This window comes from Triplophysa dalaica, chromosome 16 (assembly GCF_015846415.1).
Source record: "Triplophysa dalaica isolate WHDGS20190420 chromosome 16, ASM1584641v1, whole genome shotgun sequence".
Classification (NCBI taxonomy): domain Eukaryota; kingdom Metazoa; phylum Chordata; class Actinopteri; order Cypriniformes; family Nemacheilidae; genus Triplophysa; species Triplophysa dalaica.
The window spans coordinates 19937739-19957794 of record NC_079557.1 but is presented as its reverse complement, the minus strand read 5'-3'; the positions used below and the strand labels follow the sequence as shown (position 1 = coordinate 19957794).

Genomic DNA, 20056 nt, shown 5'->3' with positions numbered 1-20056 from the left:
ATCACTGGAACGAGACACAGGTGTTCATGATGTGCACTTGACCTAATTTCACACAGCTCATCTCCTGGCTCCCTCTCTCACTGTAGTGCTCCCTGAACCACGCCCCGCTCGCTACATATCCCCACCATTCGGCCTGCAGCCTCCCCCCCCCGAGAGAGAAAGTTGTCCACTTCCATCTGCGTCCCTGGCCTGTGGACCACCTGAAATTTGAGGGGTTGTAAATGCTAGATACCAATGGGTGATCCGCGCATTGGTATCCTTCATGTGGTGGAACCATTGCAGGGGCACGTGGTCCGAACAGAGCGTGAACTCCCATCCCAGGAGATAATAGCCTCCTGGGACAGGACCACCCCCAGACCCCTGTCCGATGCGTCGGTCTGCAAATGAAAGGGAAGAGAAAAGTCAGGAGAGTGCAATAACGGGCCACTTCACAGAGCAGCCTTCACTAGGGTGAAAGCCTGCTTGCACAGCTCCGTCCACTGGACCAGATCTGGTGCCTCCATTTTAGTAAGATCAGCCAGCAGGCTGGTGAGGTCTGAATAATTAGGTACAAACCTTCTATAATATCCCGCCAGCCCCAGGAACTGCGTCACCTCCATGTTGGTCTTTGATCTCAGAGAGGTTGCAACTGCTGCCATCTTGTCAATTTGGGGACGCATCTGACCGTGACCCAAGTAGAAGCCCATACGTGACCTCCACACACCCAATCGCACACTTCTTCGGGTTAGCCGTCAGCCCAGCTCTTCTTAGCTAGCCCAGAACCGCCCTTAGATGCTGCAATGCCACTGCCAGTCATTACTATAGATGATGACATCATCCAAGTAAGCATATGCAGCCGCATATGCAAATGCGGCCAAAGTATGCAGTCCATGAGACGCTGAAAGGTGCCGGCACTCCGAATGAGCCAAAAGGAAGGGTGACAAATTTGTGTAATCATGCAAAAACAAGTTCATATTTATCAAAAAGCAATGCTATGCTTAAACTAATGAAAATATCAATTTGCACAGGGTTTATGATATTCATGTTTATATTGTTTTCCACAAGCCCATTTGTATGCCTTTAAAACACTTGAAAACAACATGGGTTGAGGTAATTTTTTATTAAGCTTTTGTGTACTTTGGAAGCTTCAGAAAGGTACAGACATCATACACTGCATTGTAAGGAGAGAAACCAGGATAAAATGAATTATATCCATGTTAATTCTGATGAACAAGGAAAGCAGTTACATGAGCTTATGACAAGAAGGTAAACTATCTCTTTAATACTGTATATAGGTGTGGAGAATAAATGGCCGATGACATTTTGTTATTCTGAGCTTGACAGTCTCCAGAGGTGTAGCTGGTGTAAATATGTGGGAAAAGAAGCACGGGAAGATCTGTCCTCAAAGAATCTTGCAGGATTTACCTGCATCATAGACTTGCAGGGAAGGTCTAACAGGGGATGCAATCCCATGTAACCACTGAGCCTATCAAGGCCGGGGTTGCAGTAGGCTCTGTATGTGAGAACATTCCTTGAAGGAAAGCATTTTGGACCTGATGTGATGGGATTGGCTGCTGTAGAGCAGGGGTTGGGCAAAAAGGCTTTTAGCGTTGAAGTGATGCAGAGACTTGCTGAAGATTCACAACTGCCTGCATAAAGCAAAACACAATGTGAGACGGATCCCTCCATTTAAACTCTTGATTATAAATGTTAACATTTCGGTATCACCTCCATTACTGAGACAATACAAATTGACTGTTAAAGTAGGTAGACTTTATACCTTGCAGCTCCACAGCAAAAGGTTTGAAATCAAGATTGAAAGGGCTGTGCCATGGGTATGAATGCAGAATCCCATCCAATAAACCCCTTAAATACATTTAATCCACAGTTAATATACATTTAATTCTTATTCATAGCAACTCAAAACTCATACTGTTAGTAATGATAGTGTAATTGCAATTATTCTGATCAAATGATTTCAATATGAAAAATTATTAGAAACCTTTGCAAATATGTTTAATATAAATGGTTTATAGGCAACAACTTCAACTACCTGTTTCGTGTTGAGTCCCTGAAGCCCTTCGCAAATGGATTTCTCTCAATCTTCAATTTTGTTATCTTAAACAACAGAAAATATGTCAGTACTCATGTTTCAAAACATGACAACTTTGCAACGTATTTTTTCGCTTTCTGTCCCTAAAAAGATTTGAGTAAACAATGGAGTCTTATGGGAACAATTTAAGCATAATTTAAACCAGTGGTTCTGAACTCTGGCCCTCGAGAGTTTGGCCCTAACTATGATATTAAACACCTGAACAAGCTAATCAGCGACTTTAGGAATAGATGCATTCAACCTAATGCGGCGCTGCGCAAATCTATAAGCGTATGACATTTAAGTACCGCGAGTGCAGATTTCTCGGTATGCTTTTGAATCGCTCTCGCGGTACTTTAATGTGATATACCAAAAAATCTGCGCAGCACAACATTAAGTTGAACCAGAGCCCCCCCAAAGGGTTCTTGTGCCCCCCCCACATGACACAGTTTTAAATTCCTGTAATAGCCTAAATACTGAAAATAATTTATAAAAAGTTTTAACGTTTAAAGAATTTTAAACAGTGGAAATGAAAATGGTACCCTAGCATATGTGTTTACTTTGTAAAAAAAGATTAATGTAGTCTGGTTGTTGTCATGATCCGTCATTACGAAAGGTATTAATGTATGTAACCGTGTGGAGGGAAGCCGCTAGCAATTAGCAAAGTTACAGACAGTTATTCTTCTTCACTTTTACGGAAAATATCATCCTGCACGAGTTGTACGTGTGCCCTTTCACAGATGTGGTAATTTTGATCACTTTTTTGTATTAATGATGCTGATTGTGTGCCCTCCCACTGGGAGCCACTTGCCCTCCTGTTAGTCGTGGTGTGGCGCGAGTCTGAGTTGAACGTGTCTGTTTCTGAAGTCACTGATTTGCCTCTTCAGGTGTTTTATCAGAATGGGGGATAAACTCAGCAGGAAAATCGATTTCGCAGGACAGAATTGAGACTTACTCCCAAATTATGCTGTGTGACCAATAGGGGTGCTGAACACCGAAATGACTTTCTGTTTATATCCCGTTCGTTCAAAAAAAAGATGCCAGGTTTTCAATATGATCTCAGATCCCCAAATAAGAAAACAATCTGAAGCTGAAAGTTTTGACATTCTGCTCTCAGTTTATAGTACTTCAGGAGAGAATAAAGAGAAGTGTTGTATGATCTGTTACCTGTTGGTTCTGATAGGCTGTAACAGTGGTAAACTGAGTCTCAGGAAAGGTAAAAGTGTGCACGCCTTCTGCTGGCAGTGATGGATGGATCTGTGACAGGTCGATATGAGGGCTGTGCATAGTAATGTGTATGCGTGGCTTGTACTTGTTCATGGACTGCAGGATGATCTGAATTTAAAATTGCATTGGACAATTCATTTTCTTTGCTCAATAAATTGTTGCACTGTTGTGGTGATATGTAAATAAGGAGAAACTCACATGGCCACTCTCATTTCTTTCATTGTTGGTGAGTTTAATACGGTCAAAGCTGATCACCTGTTGCATCCACTTCTCTCCTGAACATGGGGAGTCGGGATGTATGTACAAACGGGTGGCGATAAGTGAATGATCTGTGTTTCCAGCCACAATCCATTGCGAGCTGTGATACACATACCTGTGGGATACAATATATTAAGGCAATATTAGAAAATGAATTGAATATTACATTAAAATAAATTACGTTCATAAAGTGATCAGTATGTGATTAGCAATAAATTAAAAATCTACCAAGTCAGACAACATAACAGCAAATCTGAAATTGAAAGAATGGAATCAGAATAGGAAGACAGAATAGGAAAGAGAAAATAAATATTTTGTGCAAACAGCAATAGACATTATATGTACCTAGTAATCATACTTTTGTTTTTTTCAGATTTGTAATTTGTTTAGTCATTTTTACATTTGCATTAAAGTCTAGCTCAGTTTATAGTACCTATATCGTTTTGAATCCACAGGCATGATGTCCATGGCGATATAATATTGCTGAAACGGATCCAGATTGTGTACTTTCACTCGGATAGAGGGGAACATTCTCCTGATATAAGACACACACACACACAAAACACACAAACACATTTTAAAGCAATCTCGTAGCAGTGAAATTAAATCTGCATTGTTTCTCCTTTTGAAGTTTTATAAAGAAATTGAAGTAAAACAATTGAAAGTATGGGGAAATCAAATTATGAAATAAAACAAATTCTCTAATAAACTGTGGCCACAATTATTAGCCATCCTTCATTTTACTACCTCCATATTCATTTTAAGTTTTCTCTTGTGATGTCTGATGAGGTTAAATTACATGACAAGTGATCTTAGCCAATGTAATTTAAATAAGGAGATGGTTACACTTTATTTTACAGTGCCCGTGTTACAGTGTAATTATACATTTAAATACTGAGTATTAAAAATGAACTGTAGGCTACTTACTATAGGGTTGGGATTATATAGATTTGTTGAAGTGTTAGTTACATCTAATTATGTATAAATTATAGCAAATGCTACAGTAAGTACAAGTTACATGTGTAAATTAAAGCAAATTTAATTTGCAAATTTGAGTTAAATACATAGTTTTAACGTTTTAGTCACTCTGCTTAAATACACATGTTTTGAGTTACATTACTTAATAACTGGTGATTACAGTAGCCTACTTATAAGGCTTCACTGCAATTCAAATATTGAATTAGATATTCAATTACCTCCCAGTTTTGGTGATGATCATCTCCGTGCCGATTTCATGAAATGTCCTCCACAGATCAGAGCCCTGAAGATCCACTCGCACTTCTCTCGCAGACTTACGTTTGGCTCTAATGAGTTTTCTTCGTGTCTCAGTGATTTTTATATTACCGTCGTTTTGTTTATCTACAGAAGTCAACGAAAAATAAACGAATACTAGTTTAACACAAGCAATAAAACATACACAATGGACATTATAGTAAACTAACCCTGCTCGTCGATGACAGATGGTGTATCTTTATCACTGTCTGACATACACTGCTGAGTTTCATTCGTTATTTTCTCACAACTTTTGACCAAAGACTCCACCGAAAACGCATGAGCACGAGTGCTCAGTCCCTGCATTCTGACCCTATCAGATCAGATCTGTCTTAAGTTTCGGTCTTATAACAAAATCCTCCTTAAAGTTCTGATCGTTAAAAAGACCTTACAAATCATCGTTGTCTGTCTCCCCAAAGCATCGTAAATTAAACAGCTCTTAAAATTCCTCGTAGATCGACCAATCCTGACACAGACTGACCCAAAACAAAGACACCTGCAGGAAAACCGCAAAATGACACCTAACCGTTATAACATTTCAAATGTGTGATACTATTAATAATATTAATTAAGAAATAAATGAATATTTGTTGAATACACGTATTGTTAAATACATAACTTGTTTAATGTCAGGATATTGTAATAGTGCAATTAAACAATCCCTGCTGGAAAAACAACAACAATCCTGCCCAAAACACAATAGAACATTTAATGGATTTAATAGGAATTGTAAGTTTTAATGAAATCTACATACTGGTGTCTACTGGTATGTGATGGATTCTATTGGTGGGATGTTATCTGGCAGATGGGAACCAAAAGAAAACTTTGAAATCATATCGGAACAATGCCCACACCACACACGGAATTTTGTAATGGTTTTAATGGAAAACACCAATGGAAATCTTTAAGTATAATGTTTCTATTTTTCATATTTATTTATTTATTTATTTTTCTTCTTCAGTAACCACTGTCTAAACGTATATGTAAAGTGGCAATATATGTTACTATAGTAAAGCTCAGTCTAATGCATCTAATAAAGACAAATTCATGAGGTCACCTGGAGGATAGCCGGAGAATTGCGCTTAAACTTAAACACGCCTTTGTGACTTATCACGTTTTTATTTATTATCAAATATGATTAAATGGTTTTTGTTTGTTTAAATCTTTTAAATGACTAAACTTAAGTAATAAAAATTCAGTACTATTACAAAAATGAAAGGATTGAACGTACATTAATAAAGTAAAGTTCCAACAAGGGATGCTTGTTTGTTGCTGGATTGCTGTATTAAAGTTACTCCACATTTAATGTAAGTATAAATGTTGTGCTTAAAAGAGAAATGGTCAAAATACTTACTTGGTGGTTGTCAGTGTCTTTCAATTCAATTCAAGTTTATTTATATAGCGCTTTTCACAATGTGTATTGTTTCAAAGCAGCTTTACAGGGGCAAACAGGAAAAACAGAAAAGTTAAAACACAGCACAGTGCATGGTATTTATACAACGAGTAAGTTCATTCTAATAAATAACATCTAATTTCTAAATAAATAAATGAATGAATGCAGTCTCCCGGTGAGCAGGCCAACACTGCCCTGCTGTGGCGAGGAACCCAAACTCCAATGATTGATTAATGGAGAAAAAAACCTCGGGAGAAACCAGGCTCAACCGGGAGGGCCAGATCCCCTCTGACGTGTCATAGCTGCACTCAGACTGGTGACATGTGATTTTAGTTTAGCATTTAATACCAAATATTGTAACTTCAGCATTAATAAGACAAATAGTCCGTCTTTGCTCTTGGTTGGGGATGTAGTGGTCTGAGCTGGGATGGTCCGATGGTCATATTTCTCTTGGCAGCTGGTGGAATTGCCTTAGATGGAGCTGGGATGGTCAGTCAGTCTGCAGCTGTATCTGGTGTAATCTCAAATTGGGGATGGGCATCTGTCGGTCGTCTGGACATGGTGGAACTTCTTCCTACCTCGGGATGGGCATCTGTCGGTCGTCTGGACATGGTGGAACTTCTTCCTACCTCGGGATGGGAAGAGAATAAAGAGAATAATCTTTGTCTTTCTCCTGCTGCTGTTTAGTGCAGCCATGTTTTCTTCTTTGAGAACTATCCTCTTATTATTTAGAGGAACCATGTGATATTAAAGGTTTTCTGGCTGTTACAAACTTTATATATTACATACTGCCTATCATATGTTCCAACAACTGAAGAAAGCAATACTTAAAGAAACTGAATGCCTGATTTGCTGACAAATGGGATTGATTCGCTCTTCCCTTTATAGTTCTCTAATTGAAAGGTTCATATTCATAATGAACAAACGTTGTGCTTATTATTAATAAAGTGCTGGTAATGTATGTGTACAATAACATTTTGTTTGGAGCTAGAAATCTAATAAATGCCCTAATAAAAACGTAATTTGAAATTGCCACCTCCACACCACCCACAAGTGTAATAAAATGTGTAATAAAAAGCATTTTTTTTACTTTTGATTTGAACTTTTTTTTCCTAGAACGTGCTAAATACATTGTAGATATGTCCAAATACACATAGAAAAAGTATTACACGTTGCACAAAAATATAAGTTAAACAACATTAAACAATATTCACATACCACATGCACATCGGATGAAAATAATTAGCCTAAACATTTAAAAAAACAAGCTCGTGCTACAAAAATGAGCTATTGTATAAAGTGACATTTCAGCACCTGGCAATCAGATAGAGACTAGTTAGTAGCACTTAAAGCACTGCTACGTGCTGTCCTGTTAAGTGCATTTTTGGGAAAGTGGTTAGTAGAAAATGCTGTTCTGTCATTCATCGAGCAATGTTCAAAAGTTAAGATTTTTTCAAGGATTAATAATGTGTAATCTGAGCCAGTCTTTAGAAGGTAACTTTCCTATGTGCCACGTTAACAGGTGCTGTCCATGGCGGTGGTGCTGAATTAATGGAGATCGATTGTTTGACCATCTTATTATCCACTATGCATGGACTGTTTCACTCTGTTAAAATAGCAGTGTTATAAAAGACGCACTTCAAAATAGTTGAAATTGCATTTAGTCTACTAGCTCTTTTCTAATAAAAAGAATCCAAATTGCAAACGAAAGCCAACTCTAGATAATTTATTTTATTTTGAAATGCTGAACCGCAAACAAAATGTGACCTATCATGCCTCCACCCGCCACACTCACACTGGTCTTTGAAAGGGACATTTATATAAGGGGTCCCCGAACTCTGGGTTATGAGGAGGGCCATAGCTTGGCTTTTGCGGCGCATTATTTTTTTTTCCAGCAATGTACTTCACACGTTTATTGTGCATGAACACTGAATGCCATAATTGTGCAGCCCTATAATAAGGTATCTTGATGTTGCAATTAAACTTGTTCATTCATGACAAGAACAATTTTAATTAAAGGGAATGAATATGTGTTTTTCCCTATTTTTTTCCAATTAAAATGTGTTCCATGAGATAGCCTACCTTTGAATAGGCCTATATGTTGCTATAGTGTCTGTATTAACTCAATAAAATCGCAAAACGCGGAACATAAAATTAACAGGCAGCCTAATTTCAGGAAAAACACCAAGAGCTGATTTGCTCCGTTGAGTTTGTCTTGACAAAGTTAGACCACCGAGATCCAAAAACTGCTGAATTTGCTGGTCAGATGGCAGGTTCACTTTACTGTCATTATAATTGCAGCATAAATTGTAGCAGGTGTTCACGGATTAAATGCACATACAGTTAATTGCTCCGTTTTTGGTTTCACAAAAATATTCACTTTATCGCTGCAGTTTTACTAAATTTCCTACCACAAACTTTCTCTTTAAATATACTCTACATTATTTGGTTTGACAGCTGATGCACCTTTAGATAATATCATTAAATACTAACAACCATCAGTGTAAAGACAATTCTATTATTTGCTTGAAAACACGTCAATATACTGGTATATTTAATTGTAGAATTGTATTTGTATAGATTGCGCGCATTTTTTCCACAGTGGCCACTTGACAGTAATAAGGTAGCTAAGAATGCGGGCACGTAATGTAAATTCTGTAACATCTATGCTGAATTTAAACAAACAGACGAGCACACACTTTTAGGTTAATATCCTCGTTTCCATCTTTACTGAACACTTCTCTGTTACCTTTCTTACAGTTAACCGGCGCCCTCTAGTGGCCGATATAGGTAACAACATAAATGAATGACCCTCTCATTTTCCCCCTTTTCTTAGCAATAAAATCATAACACAACTGTGATGAACATGCATTTAATCACTTCATCAAATCTTAAGCCATTGAACAGATAACATATTGACTCATAAACACAAAATTTAGGTTATTAGATCAAACAGTGCAGCTGCTCATATGTTCAACTTTCACAGCATCATTCTATAACATAATCAGACAATCTCTCAGGCAACCGTTTAGCCCGTTGGGGTCTACTCTGCCTTGGTGGGTTTGACCGATCTGCATTGTGGTTCAGGCAATTCAGGTTGGAGTCAAGACAACGACTCTGTTCTGTTTTGTCTGTTTGTGCTCAGTCTCTTCATCAGTTGCATTGCTGTTGTTGAATCTTCTGACATGAGTGGTGTTGTGAGTATATCTTGCCCAGTAGGTGATTTCACAGTAACTTGATTTCCACAACTTGATGTGGGACAGGGTTAAATCGAGCTGTGAAAGATGGTTATCAGCATACTTCTTTGTATTTGCTTTTTTTTCCACATCCCTGTCCCTAACTAAAGGTTGCGCAACTTTCCTTGAATCTTCATTTTAAACAGTAACTTTGTTGGATGTTCGATAATTCTGTTTACAGTCACATATTTCCTTAATTTCTTTTACAATCAACTCCTTCAGCTTCCGCGATTTGGATCCTTTTCATCAATGATGAATTTTGGCGTTCCACTTCCCTGTTCCCCTGGGCTCCTTTATGAGTGGTTTTTACATGTTTGATCTTGTTGCTTTCATAGAACATATGGAACTGTTCCGATTTGAAGTGATGTCCTAGGTCCGATCTACATGCTGAATGCAGACTCCAAACTATCTATTGTCTGTTTTTGATGTGAGTATGTCATTCGTAGTAGCGACTATAATAGTCTACCACAACCAGTACGGAATGACCAGGTGGAAGTAGGGCAAGCAGGTCTATGGTTACATCCTGCCAGGGCACGTGAGGAAGGGCCTCCAGTCATCGGCATCCCGGACTCCACTGCCGCTAGCCTCAGTCCACCTGTCTGCTCATCTGAGCTCAGACAGCAGTTTACCCAGCGTGGCGGCGGCCACCATTGGCCCAACCACCGGCAGCATGAGACTCTTAAAGCTTCTAGGAATCCTCTAAGAAAGCTCTTAATTTAGTTTAAAAGCTTCTATGGAGAAACTCTGAGCAAGGCAAAAACTTGCATCTTATTGAGGAGGTGGGGATTTTAAAGACTGTGATTGGTTGGTTGACCAAAAAGGAAAAAAGAGTGCTTTTAAGTATACGGTCATTAGTTTGAAATTGCATGTGTCTTTTGTCCTGTTCTACTGTACTCACACACACACACTATATACAGTATATATATATATTCTTTCTTTCTTTTTTTATTTACCGTGCTGTTAATTTCAACTTATTTGATAGAAAAACTTATTTTGATAGACTTTGTAAGTGCTGTAATTGTTTGTGTGATCCCTATAGAAGGTTGTGACCAAATCTTCTCTGCTGCATAGCTTCATTTCTCCAGTTGCTACATTACATTTATGCATTTAGCAGACGCTTTTATCCAAAGCGACTTACATTGCATTATCCTATACATTTATGCAAATGTATGTGAGCCCACAACCTTGCGTTGGTAACGCAATGCTCTTACCACTGAGCAACAGGTCTGCGCTGTCTTGGAGATGTTAACATGTGTCCAATAGGATCGGTCACAAACATCTAATGTTCTAATTTACTCACTGTCATTCAATTCAATGTAATTTTATTTTATAGAGCTTTTACAATGTGCATTGCATCAAGGCAGCTATACGAGAAAACCAAAACCAAGATTATCAAAAGTTGAACACACATACACAAAAAAACAATGAAAAATCAGATAGACCTTTGAATAAATATGGAAGTTGTCATGCATTGCAACACATTTCTTCTCACTTTTTTAGTCCATTTTCTCTGCTGCTAAAGAAACTCTTAAGTCTCTTTAAAGTCCTCCTAAGTACTCCTGAAATTTTGGACCTGAAGATCTCTTATAAGGTTAAGATGCCTAATGAATTTATTTTTTTCTTACTAGGATGTTTTATGTAATTCAAAGGGGATCCTTCCACTACCTTCCCTGAAGGTGCCGACCCAAGTGTGAGGTTGCCTCTCCAATGGCCAAGCATGTTGAAACTATTATGAAGCCATTCTGACGAGCCTTTACAGGACACAAAGGCTGTTAAGAATGACAATAGCAGCAGTTTTTCTAATATCAGCACAACTGTTAGAGTTATTGATGTCATAGAGATCAATAAACACTGAGTTATTATTAAACGAAACAGTCTTTAATGACTGTTTGTGTACTTTGCAAATTCAAATCGCTCTAAACCGAACGGTTGTGTTTCTCTGAACAACAAACAGCGGTGTTTTTAACAAACAGTATGCTGATATAGTTCATAAGTTCACATTCCCCTATAAACTTGAAATATGGCAGAACTGCATTTGTTACATTAAACCAGAAGTTAGTCCCATAAATCGCACAAAGCGTCATGGGGCGTGGGAAACTTGTGGATAGGCGACAACAATTTGTTGAGGACATGCCAATGGTTTCTGATTCACAAAGCAGGTGGCCGGCAATGTTCACAGTAAATTAAGTAAGTGTTATAGACACACAACATGTTTTGGTAAATTACAATAAATTCCTTCACAGTAAGCATTTACTGTCTCTTCAGCAGCAAATGAGGTGCTTCTGGAAAGAATGTATCACTCATTATGGCAATTGCAGACAACGTGTAATAAAATGTATTTATTTCGGTCACATTTTATTTTAAGGTCCAATTCTTGTTTCTATCAAACCATTAACAGTTAGTAAGGTAGTTGTTAGGTTAATGTATTGGGTAGGATTAGGGTTATTGAATATGATCATGGTTAATCTGTGCTTTATAACACCCAATATACTCATAATATGCATGCTAATAAGTGAATAATTAATAGTGAGCATTTTTTTTAACTGTTACCTTTATTTCTTCTTAGAACTAATTACAAATATTAAACTATAATCAGTGTCTTTAACATTGTTTTATAATTTTCCAGTATGATGACATACACATCAAACAAGTCGTATGTGTCTGTGTATGTGTACGTCAATAAGGACAATACAACACGCATCAAATAATTCAAGGTTTGAATGTACATGTACGTTTTATAAGATCCTTAACACATTACCTGTATGTGTCCAATATTTAAGTAAACTGGAGAGGGTTTTACATTTTTTTGTTTCCTTTCGGCTTAGGACTGCAACACTGAAGACGCTGAGAGAAGAATTTCAGAGACCACTCTGGGGCTTTATGTGATCCATAAAAAATGTGCGGAGGAATGTCCAGAAGATATTGGAGTTGCGAAAGAGGGTGTGTTGCTGCATCACTAGAAGGGTATTTCCTTTGGTATTATGATGATGCGCAGAATGATCTACGCTCTTCACTTAAACTACCCTTCAGAGTTTCAAATTCACGATTGAATCCTTTCAAAAGCTACTGACGAATTTGGATGGAAGCAACCTTTAACATGTTTTAAACAAAAAAGTGAAAAAAATCTACTGGAAGGTCCAGTCAGAATTAGGTGGGGAATCCCATGAATTTTGTATTAAACAAATCTCAATATGGTTATCGATTTAATAAAAAACATTTCCTTAGAGAAAAATGCTAAATATCTGATCTGATGATCCTAAAACAAAACTTGAATGTTGTGAAAAGATTAAATTGACAAATAACAGTGTAACATCGTAACAATCTTACAAAGATAAAATAAGAAGCCAGTTTCATTGCATCCACTGAGCTTTATATGAAACAAATTAGATACAGTACATTCTGTTACCGGCACATAGATTTCTTATAAGCAAAAGCATGTGTCTAGCCCTTTTTTAATAAACAGTATAATGTTCTAAAGTAATTACAGTTAAGGATAAATAATAAAACATTTCTATTTTATTTTAATATTACAATGAAAAAAATTATACTTTGGATTAACTTAATTAGTATACATTTTTAGTAAAATAATTTAGTAAACTAAAGCAGATTTTTAGTACATTAAGATATTCTTTATTCCCCCTCCCCAAAATACATTTAATTATTTAGCAGACACCCCTATCAAGAGCTCTTTTAAAATCAATTTTTTTGTAGTTATTTCCATTATTCTTAATGATGAATAATATATTCCTATAACTAAACTAGAATGGTTTATTTTCATTATATATTTTATTTAATTATAAAAATAATGCAGTTTGGGGGGATGCAAACCTCCAATTAAAAAAAGAAAGAGCAAGCACAACAGCAGTTTATACCTCCATTTCTTTTAATTCATTATTACATCACTATTACCCTCTTTTGCTTCATACCATGATGGTTCAGGTGAAGAAATACATTTTAACCAGGTTAGCAGGAGATCTTATAAACTATTTCCTAGAAATGAAAATTCTGTATTTAGATCACAGTGACAAAACGAAAGCAGTGGAATTTTGTGTGATAACTTTTCTCATTGTCTCTCATTCAAAGCAATTCTATATAGTATATTCATAAGTGTGTGGAATACTGCACCTGAATTTGATAGATTAATTTAATTATTTTATTAATGGATTTTTTTTACAGAATAATAACTACAGTCCACTGCTGTGGTTTCATGAAAGAATGAAATTCAGTAGAAAAAATTCAGAGTTAGAATTTATATAACAGTAAGTCTATGGTAATGTGAATTTTTAGGTAAAACACTTTAAAATCCCCCATATTATATCCCAGAGGTATAACTGCATTACACACTTTGAAAGAGAACCCAAAAACCCCAAACCTATAGGATTAACATAACAGAGACAATGCGTGGACTGGAACAACTAAGAACTCTGCTATTTGTTTGGAGACTTTGGTTTCTTTCTGTGTGTCAGTTTCTTTCTGAAAATGCAAATTAGGATAAAGTATGTTGGAGAAAACTAATGGTGTTTAGACTCCTGAGATTCACACATGCTCTACTTCTTCCGACAGCTCGGCCAGCTGAATCCTCCACAGGCAGCAGTCACGATTACATACAACACCACCTGAGACAAAAACCAGGAGGAACAGACAGGTTACTCGCTTAGAAAATAGGTAAATCACCCCTTAAAAACAGAACAGAGAGTAAGTCTTGATTCAGTTTTTTCTGGGGCTTCATTTTCATAATTTTATCTGTATTCTACACCGCTGTCTCCATTCTCTAGAAAACAGGCTGTTGAGTTCCTGGTTCTATGAAGTCCCTCTTCTAAAACGTTCAGGGCCGGGTTTCCTGATAACGATGGATCTAAGCGCTTTCTACGAGCCAGTTTGCGAACGTCGACATTCTTCATCGTTTCACACACGTTTCCCCAAAATGCACTTAACAGGACAGCACGTAGCAGTTACTTTTTTAGTTTTCGAAATGTTAAGGCTAATTATTTTCATCTAATGTGCATGTGGTATGTGAATATTGTTTGATGTTGTTTTGTGCAACGTGTAATACTTTTTCTATGTGTAGATAGGACTTATCTATTGTAATTGTGCAATGTAAATGTAAAGTTTTTATTAGGTCCTATGTATTATCTAGCTTTCTGGTTCCAAACAAAATGTTTATTGTACACCTACATTACCAGCACTTTATTAACAATAAGCACAAAGTGTGTTCATTATTAATATGAACCTTTCAATTAGAGAACTATAAAGGGAAAAGCGAATCAATCCCATTTCTCAGCAAATCAGGCATTCAGTTTCTTTAAGTATTGCCTTCTTCAGTTGTATATAAAGTTTGTAACAGCCAGAAAAGTGTTGAAAATCATTTAAAAGTCCTTATCCCCTTTACCATCTATCAAAGTGCAGCACAAGATATTTGCAACACAGGGCGAGAAGCTCGTCGGGAAGCTGGACAAAATAGTCAAGGCTGATCACCCCTCTAACCTATTCATCAACTTGTTCGCCCAAAACTATGATAAAAGTCTTTGAGTTAAGATATTGTGTGCCCTACTATGCAAAATTAGCCTAGTTTGAGGTGTCAAGCTTTGTCCAGGAAAAAATCTTAGGGGTTTAGTAAATCAAATATAAATTTAAAAGAAATCTGTAGAAATCATGATTTTTTTGCACTAGAAATCTGTATTTACCCAATGTACAACTTAATCTATCGACATGTTCTTTACTATGTTTATATTAAAGATATCAAGGGTTTAAAACAGTAACTCACAAACTAGATGACTAGTCACTTATAAATAAGTAATATTTTAACTCACTGCTAAAATTTACAATACCATGTGTAACCCACAGCCACAACAGACTGTCAAGAGTGTATTTGAGGCAGTAAAGACATCCAGCTTCCTGCTGTGTTATGTCATATACAGTTGTGTTCAAAATTATTCAACCCCCAATGCTGTAAATGGTTTTAGGGAATTTAGTGTACATTTGTAATTGTATTCAGAATGAAATCCTACAAGGACTTCTTAAAGAACCATATGCAACTAAAATGACATCAATTAGTTTTGTAATACAGTAGTAAATGTTTCTTTTGTGAATTCTTCATTGACATAATTATTCAACCCCTTAAAGACTACCACTATGAAGAACAGAGGTTCAATGAAGTGTTTTCAATCAGGTATTGAAAACACCTGTGGATATCAGGGAGCAGCAATAAAGCCTAATAAGCACCAATTAGGCAGCTTTAAAATGACTGTGATACTCCGCTCCTTCTAGACATTTACTGGTGTGGTTACAAACATGGTGAGGTCAAGAGAATGGTCCAGGAAGACAAGAGAACAGGTGATTACTCTTCACAGGAAGGGCAATGGCTATAAGAAGATTGCAAAGATGTTAAACATACCAAGAGACACCATAGGAAGCATCATTCGCAAATTCAAGGCAAAGGGCACTGTTGAAATGCTACCTGGTCGTGGCAGAAAGAAGATGCTTACTTCGACTGCTGTGCGCTACCTGAAGCGTAGAGTGGAGAAAAGTCCCCGTGTGACTGCTGAGGAACTGAGAAAAGATTTGTCAGATGTGGGTACTGAAGTTTCTGCTCCGACAATACGGCGCACCCTGCGTAATGAAGGCCTCCATGCCAGAACTCCCAGGCGCACCCCCTTGCTGTCCCCAAAGAATAAGAAGAGTCGACTGCAGTATGCCAAAAGTCATGTGGACAAACCACAGAAGTTTTGGGATAGTGTTCTGTGGACTGATGAAACAAAATTAGAACTGTTTGGGCCCATGGATCAACGCTATGTTTGGAGGAGGCCTATGAAGAAAAGAACACCTTGCCTACTGTGAAGCATGGCGGGGGGTCAATCATGCTTTGGGGCTGTTTTGCTTCTGCAGGTACTGGGAAGCTTCAGCGTGTGCAAGATACCATGAATTCTCTTCAGTACCAGGAGATATGGGATGACAATGTGATGCAGTCCGTCACAAACCTGAGGCTTGGAAGACGTTGGACCTTTAAACAGGACAATGATCCCAAGCATACCTCCAAGTCCACTAGAGCATGGTTGCAGATTAAAGGCTGGAACATTTTGAAGTGGCCATCGCAGTCACCAGACTTAAATCCGATTGAGAACCTCTGGTGGGACTTAAAGAAAGCAGTTGCAGTGCGCAAGCCTAAGAATGTGACTGAACTGGAGGCTTGTGCCCATGATGAATGGGCGAAGATACCCGTAGATCGCTGCAAGACACTTGTGTCAAGCTATGCTTCACGTTTAAAAGCTGTTATAACTGTAAAAGGATGTTGTACTAAGTACTAAGATTGAATGTCACTTGGGGGTTGAATAAAACTGATAATGATGTGAGCTCAGAAAAGACATTTGTGGTTATTTCATTATAAATGTTATGTTATATTTGTCTGACCTACACGTGCCTCTTTGATTTAATTGTAAGCAGGATGACTGAATGATCATAATCAATGTCAAACCGACCAAAACAATCAATTTCAGTGGGGGTTGAATAATTTTGAACACAACTGTATATGAGCTATTGCATGGTATTTTGAGGTCTTCATTGTGTTTTTATGGTGCTTTTATGGTGCACAATAATAATTACTATATAACCATATAGTAAAAAAAGTAACATATGTTATGTTTATTCTTCACTGCTTTGTCCATTCTCATGAAAATGTTCTGAATACTTCCGAATAAGTCCCCCACTTCCGATATGCTCCAATTGGTCAAGCTGACCCAGTGTGTTGTGATTGGTCACCTGATAAGAGCATGTCCCACCAGAGCTAACAGCAGTAAACAAAAAATGATAAACTCAAAGCGCGCAGCTCAGTCAATCCTTCGAAAAATAGAGCAGTAGCTTCATTTCTGTTAGTCTCTCGATGTAATGTCTAGACAGAATGGGGTTTGAACTTGAGAACCTATCAACTCTGATTGTAATTTCAAAAGGCCAATGAACTTGGAGAGTGGTATTCAAATGCCAGTGTCCGCCTCGTATAAAAGAAGACTGCGTGGACATTCATTCAGCTTTTGTTTTTACAGAACTGAGCAAGGCATTCATTTATGCCGAGCGATTTCTCTCTGTTTGAGAGTTTTTGTACAACTGCTGAATTTAAGGTACAAAGCAGCAGATTCGTCCCCTCTTCTAACATGTGACGTCATAAATTCTGTAGTAAATATTGTAATATTAAAATTACACCTCAGACAACAGAATAAAATAAAATAAACACTTTTTCCTAAATGAAATAAGGTTAACTCATGCATTTGTCTATTACAGTGTTGAGATGGGCTTCAGCACTTACCAGTACAACTATTATGACAATAATGGTTAACTTTAGGTTCTTCATACACATGGCATGCGCCAGGTTACGGCTTGTTGTTTTAAAGGTGACTGACTGCAAGTACAAGAGAAATATCTGTTAGCATTGATATAATGATACCATATAAACAGAAAACCCGATCCAAACTCACAGAATCTACCAAGTTCTCAGTTTTATCGATGAGCAGCTCCAGCTTCTCTCCTCTCTGCGCAACTAGATCTACGGGGACATAACACAGCAAATTTTCAATCAAAAGTCACCACTGACATTCAGTGTTTGAATTGTGTCAAAACTCTTGAGGCTTGCCCTAACCAGCACAAAAAAAAAAAAGAAATGACGGAGCTTCCAGTACAACCATCAATTTACATGATATTTTGGATCGAAATAATTTGACCACATTACATGAATAAATGTCCTTAAAATGTTGATTTTTACATTTTCACCAAACTTTAATGGCTCACCTAACTCATCTTTGGCGGGGAACCGTTTTTTTTTAAATGAGGAGATAACTCGTAAATGGCCTTGAAAGAGTTAATGAAAAAGATTAACTAACAGAAGAAAATCAATAGTGTTATAATAATCAAAAGAGGCTTGACTCAAAGCTTTATACTTTGCAAACAAATAATAAAATTACTGTAATTATATGATTATTGTTGTTATTATCATTACTATTATTATTCCATTCTCTCATCAATGTTCCGGAAGAGGGACAGTTCAGAAAACGGCATGCTCTGCTTTGTTCATTGCTGCACAGACAAATCGGCATATGATTTCAAACTTCAGCGAGAGCGTTTAAAAGCATATGATGCCATCTGCTTCCGCAGCTACTTCCTCATCATATGACCAATCGGTCTGTGCAACACTCTCTGTTCGTTCTTTCCTGCAGTAATCACAAGCGCAGCAGTCAACTACATTGGTCATAAATCAGAGGTCAATGGTCAAATAAATCTTTGATGGGGCAAAATTTTGTTTTGGCTTTCGCCAAAAAAAATGAAATGTAGTAAAAAGCCGGATGAAATTTGGACAAATAACGGACAATAGTGTTTTGTTGTATTGAGATAATTTGACAAAATTTAGTTTTTGTTTTTTAGTGGTCTAGTTTTAATAAAAACCAGGGGTCCCCCCAAAGTTCATCATTTTACCCATTATGAGGAATTTGGACACTGCTTACATTTGTTAACCTGAGAAATAAGCAACCCCGTCTTACCGATGTTGCGAACCATAATGCCTTTCAGGTCATCCACCTGCATCTGGGTTTCTGTCAGACTGTCGGAGCCTTTAGGGTCTGAGTGATGTTTCTGTCAATGTATAAAAAACCATGCAAAGACAAAAAGCTGATTATTTACAATCATTCACTATGATGTCTGATTTCACTTTCTCAGGGGCCATATTTGGTTTAATTCTCTTAGAGATAACAAAGAAATAACACTAGGGCTGGGTGATACAGCTAAGAAATGTATCATCAATATAATGTTTCATATCATTCGATGACGATAATTATTGAAGAATTTTAATAGCTTTTATAAAGACCACTAGAAAATAATTTTGAATTGTATCAATGTATTATTCACAACGCTTTATATTTCACATATTTCAAGTCTATTGTTTACCCACTTGTCGCATGTTCAGAAAATGTCCCACATTTTCAGCAGTCTGTTGATTTTTTGTTGTCACATTAAGAAACACGTTCTTAATCCGAAACACACATAAGACGCTTGTTGGCTTGCGCCATTGTTTATTTAATATTTAACACCACTGCTTACAGTACACCACACTCATACAAATGCAAAACATTTTTTAAAGCCTGACTTTTATCCAATGTATGTGAAGATGGCAGTGATTTTAGTCATCAAGTGGCTGCGACGTCTGTGAGTAGATTGGATAGCCATCCTCCCATGTGAACTTGCCAAATAAAAACTAACTAAAAGATTGTAAAATGTGTGGCTTTAAAACTGTGCTTAGCCTTTGGCGTATTACAATAAAAAAATTGCAGATCATTAAATGCATTATTTAACATTTATAACAATAATTTCCATTATTTGTTTGTTATTTATTCCTTTAGTTTTCTCTTTTTGAGAAGATCTTCAAAGTTTACGAAATGATTCGCGTGTGATCTTTAATCAAAATTTTAAGAGACAGTGAACCTTAAATTGAAATCGATATTAAAATATTTTAGGGTATTTAACTTTTTATCTATGCCTTAATTATGTTGTAGATGGAATCGACTAAATAACAAATTATGTTTATAAGATAAAAAATTATATAAAAATGTTTTCATTTAGTCA

General features: G+C 36.9%; 2 protein-coding genes across 3 annotated transcripts in view; both read right to left on the bottom strand.

Moving 5' to 3' along the window:
• Nucleotides 1–1244: 1244 nt before the first annotated feature.
• Nucleotides 1245–5292, bottom strand: tbx22 (T-box transcription factor 22). The gene is made up of 8 exons (XM_056770114.1): nucleotides 4999–5292; nucleotides 4753–4915; nucleotides 3990–4091; nucleotides 3497–3671; nucleotides 3239–3406; nucleotides 2033–2097; nucleotides 1760–1845; nucleotides 1245–1628 (listed from the first exon to the last, which is right to left on the bottom strand). The coding sequence occupies exons 1-8, from the start codon at nucleotides 5132–5134 to the stop codon at nucleotides 1306–1308; spliced, it is 1218 nt and encodes a 405-aa protein (XP_056626092.1). The 5' UTR covers nucleotides 5135–5292; the 3' UTR covers nucleotides 1245–1305.
• Nucleotides 5293–13587: 8295 nt separating this feature from the next.
• sybl1 (synaptobrevin-like 1) overlaps nucleotides 13588–20056 on the bottom strand; it is a 15403-nt gene continuing 8934 nt past the window's right edge. For both annotated transcript variants that reach the window (XM_056769209.1, XM_056769208.1), the window contains exons 5-8: nucleotides 18979–19069; nucleotides 17923–17990; nucleotides 17754–17846; nucleotides 13588–14073 (exon numbers count right to left, since the gene is read on the bottom strand). In XM_056769209.1, coding sequence (XP_056625187.1) covers nucleotides 14005–14073; nucleotides 17754–17846; nucleotides 17923–17990; nucleotides 18979–19069 — 321 coding nt within the window. In that variant the 3' untranslated portion in view covers nucleotides 13588–14004. The remainder of the gene's footprint in view (nucleotides 14074–17753; nucleotides 17847–17922; nucleotides 17991–18978; nucleotides 19070–20056) is intronic.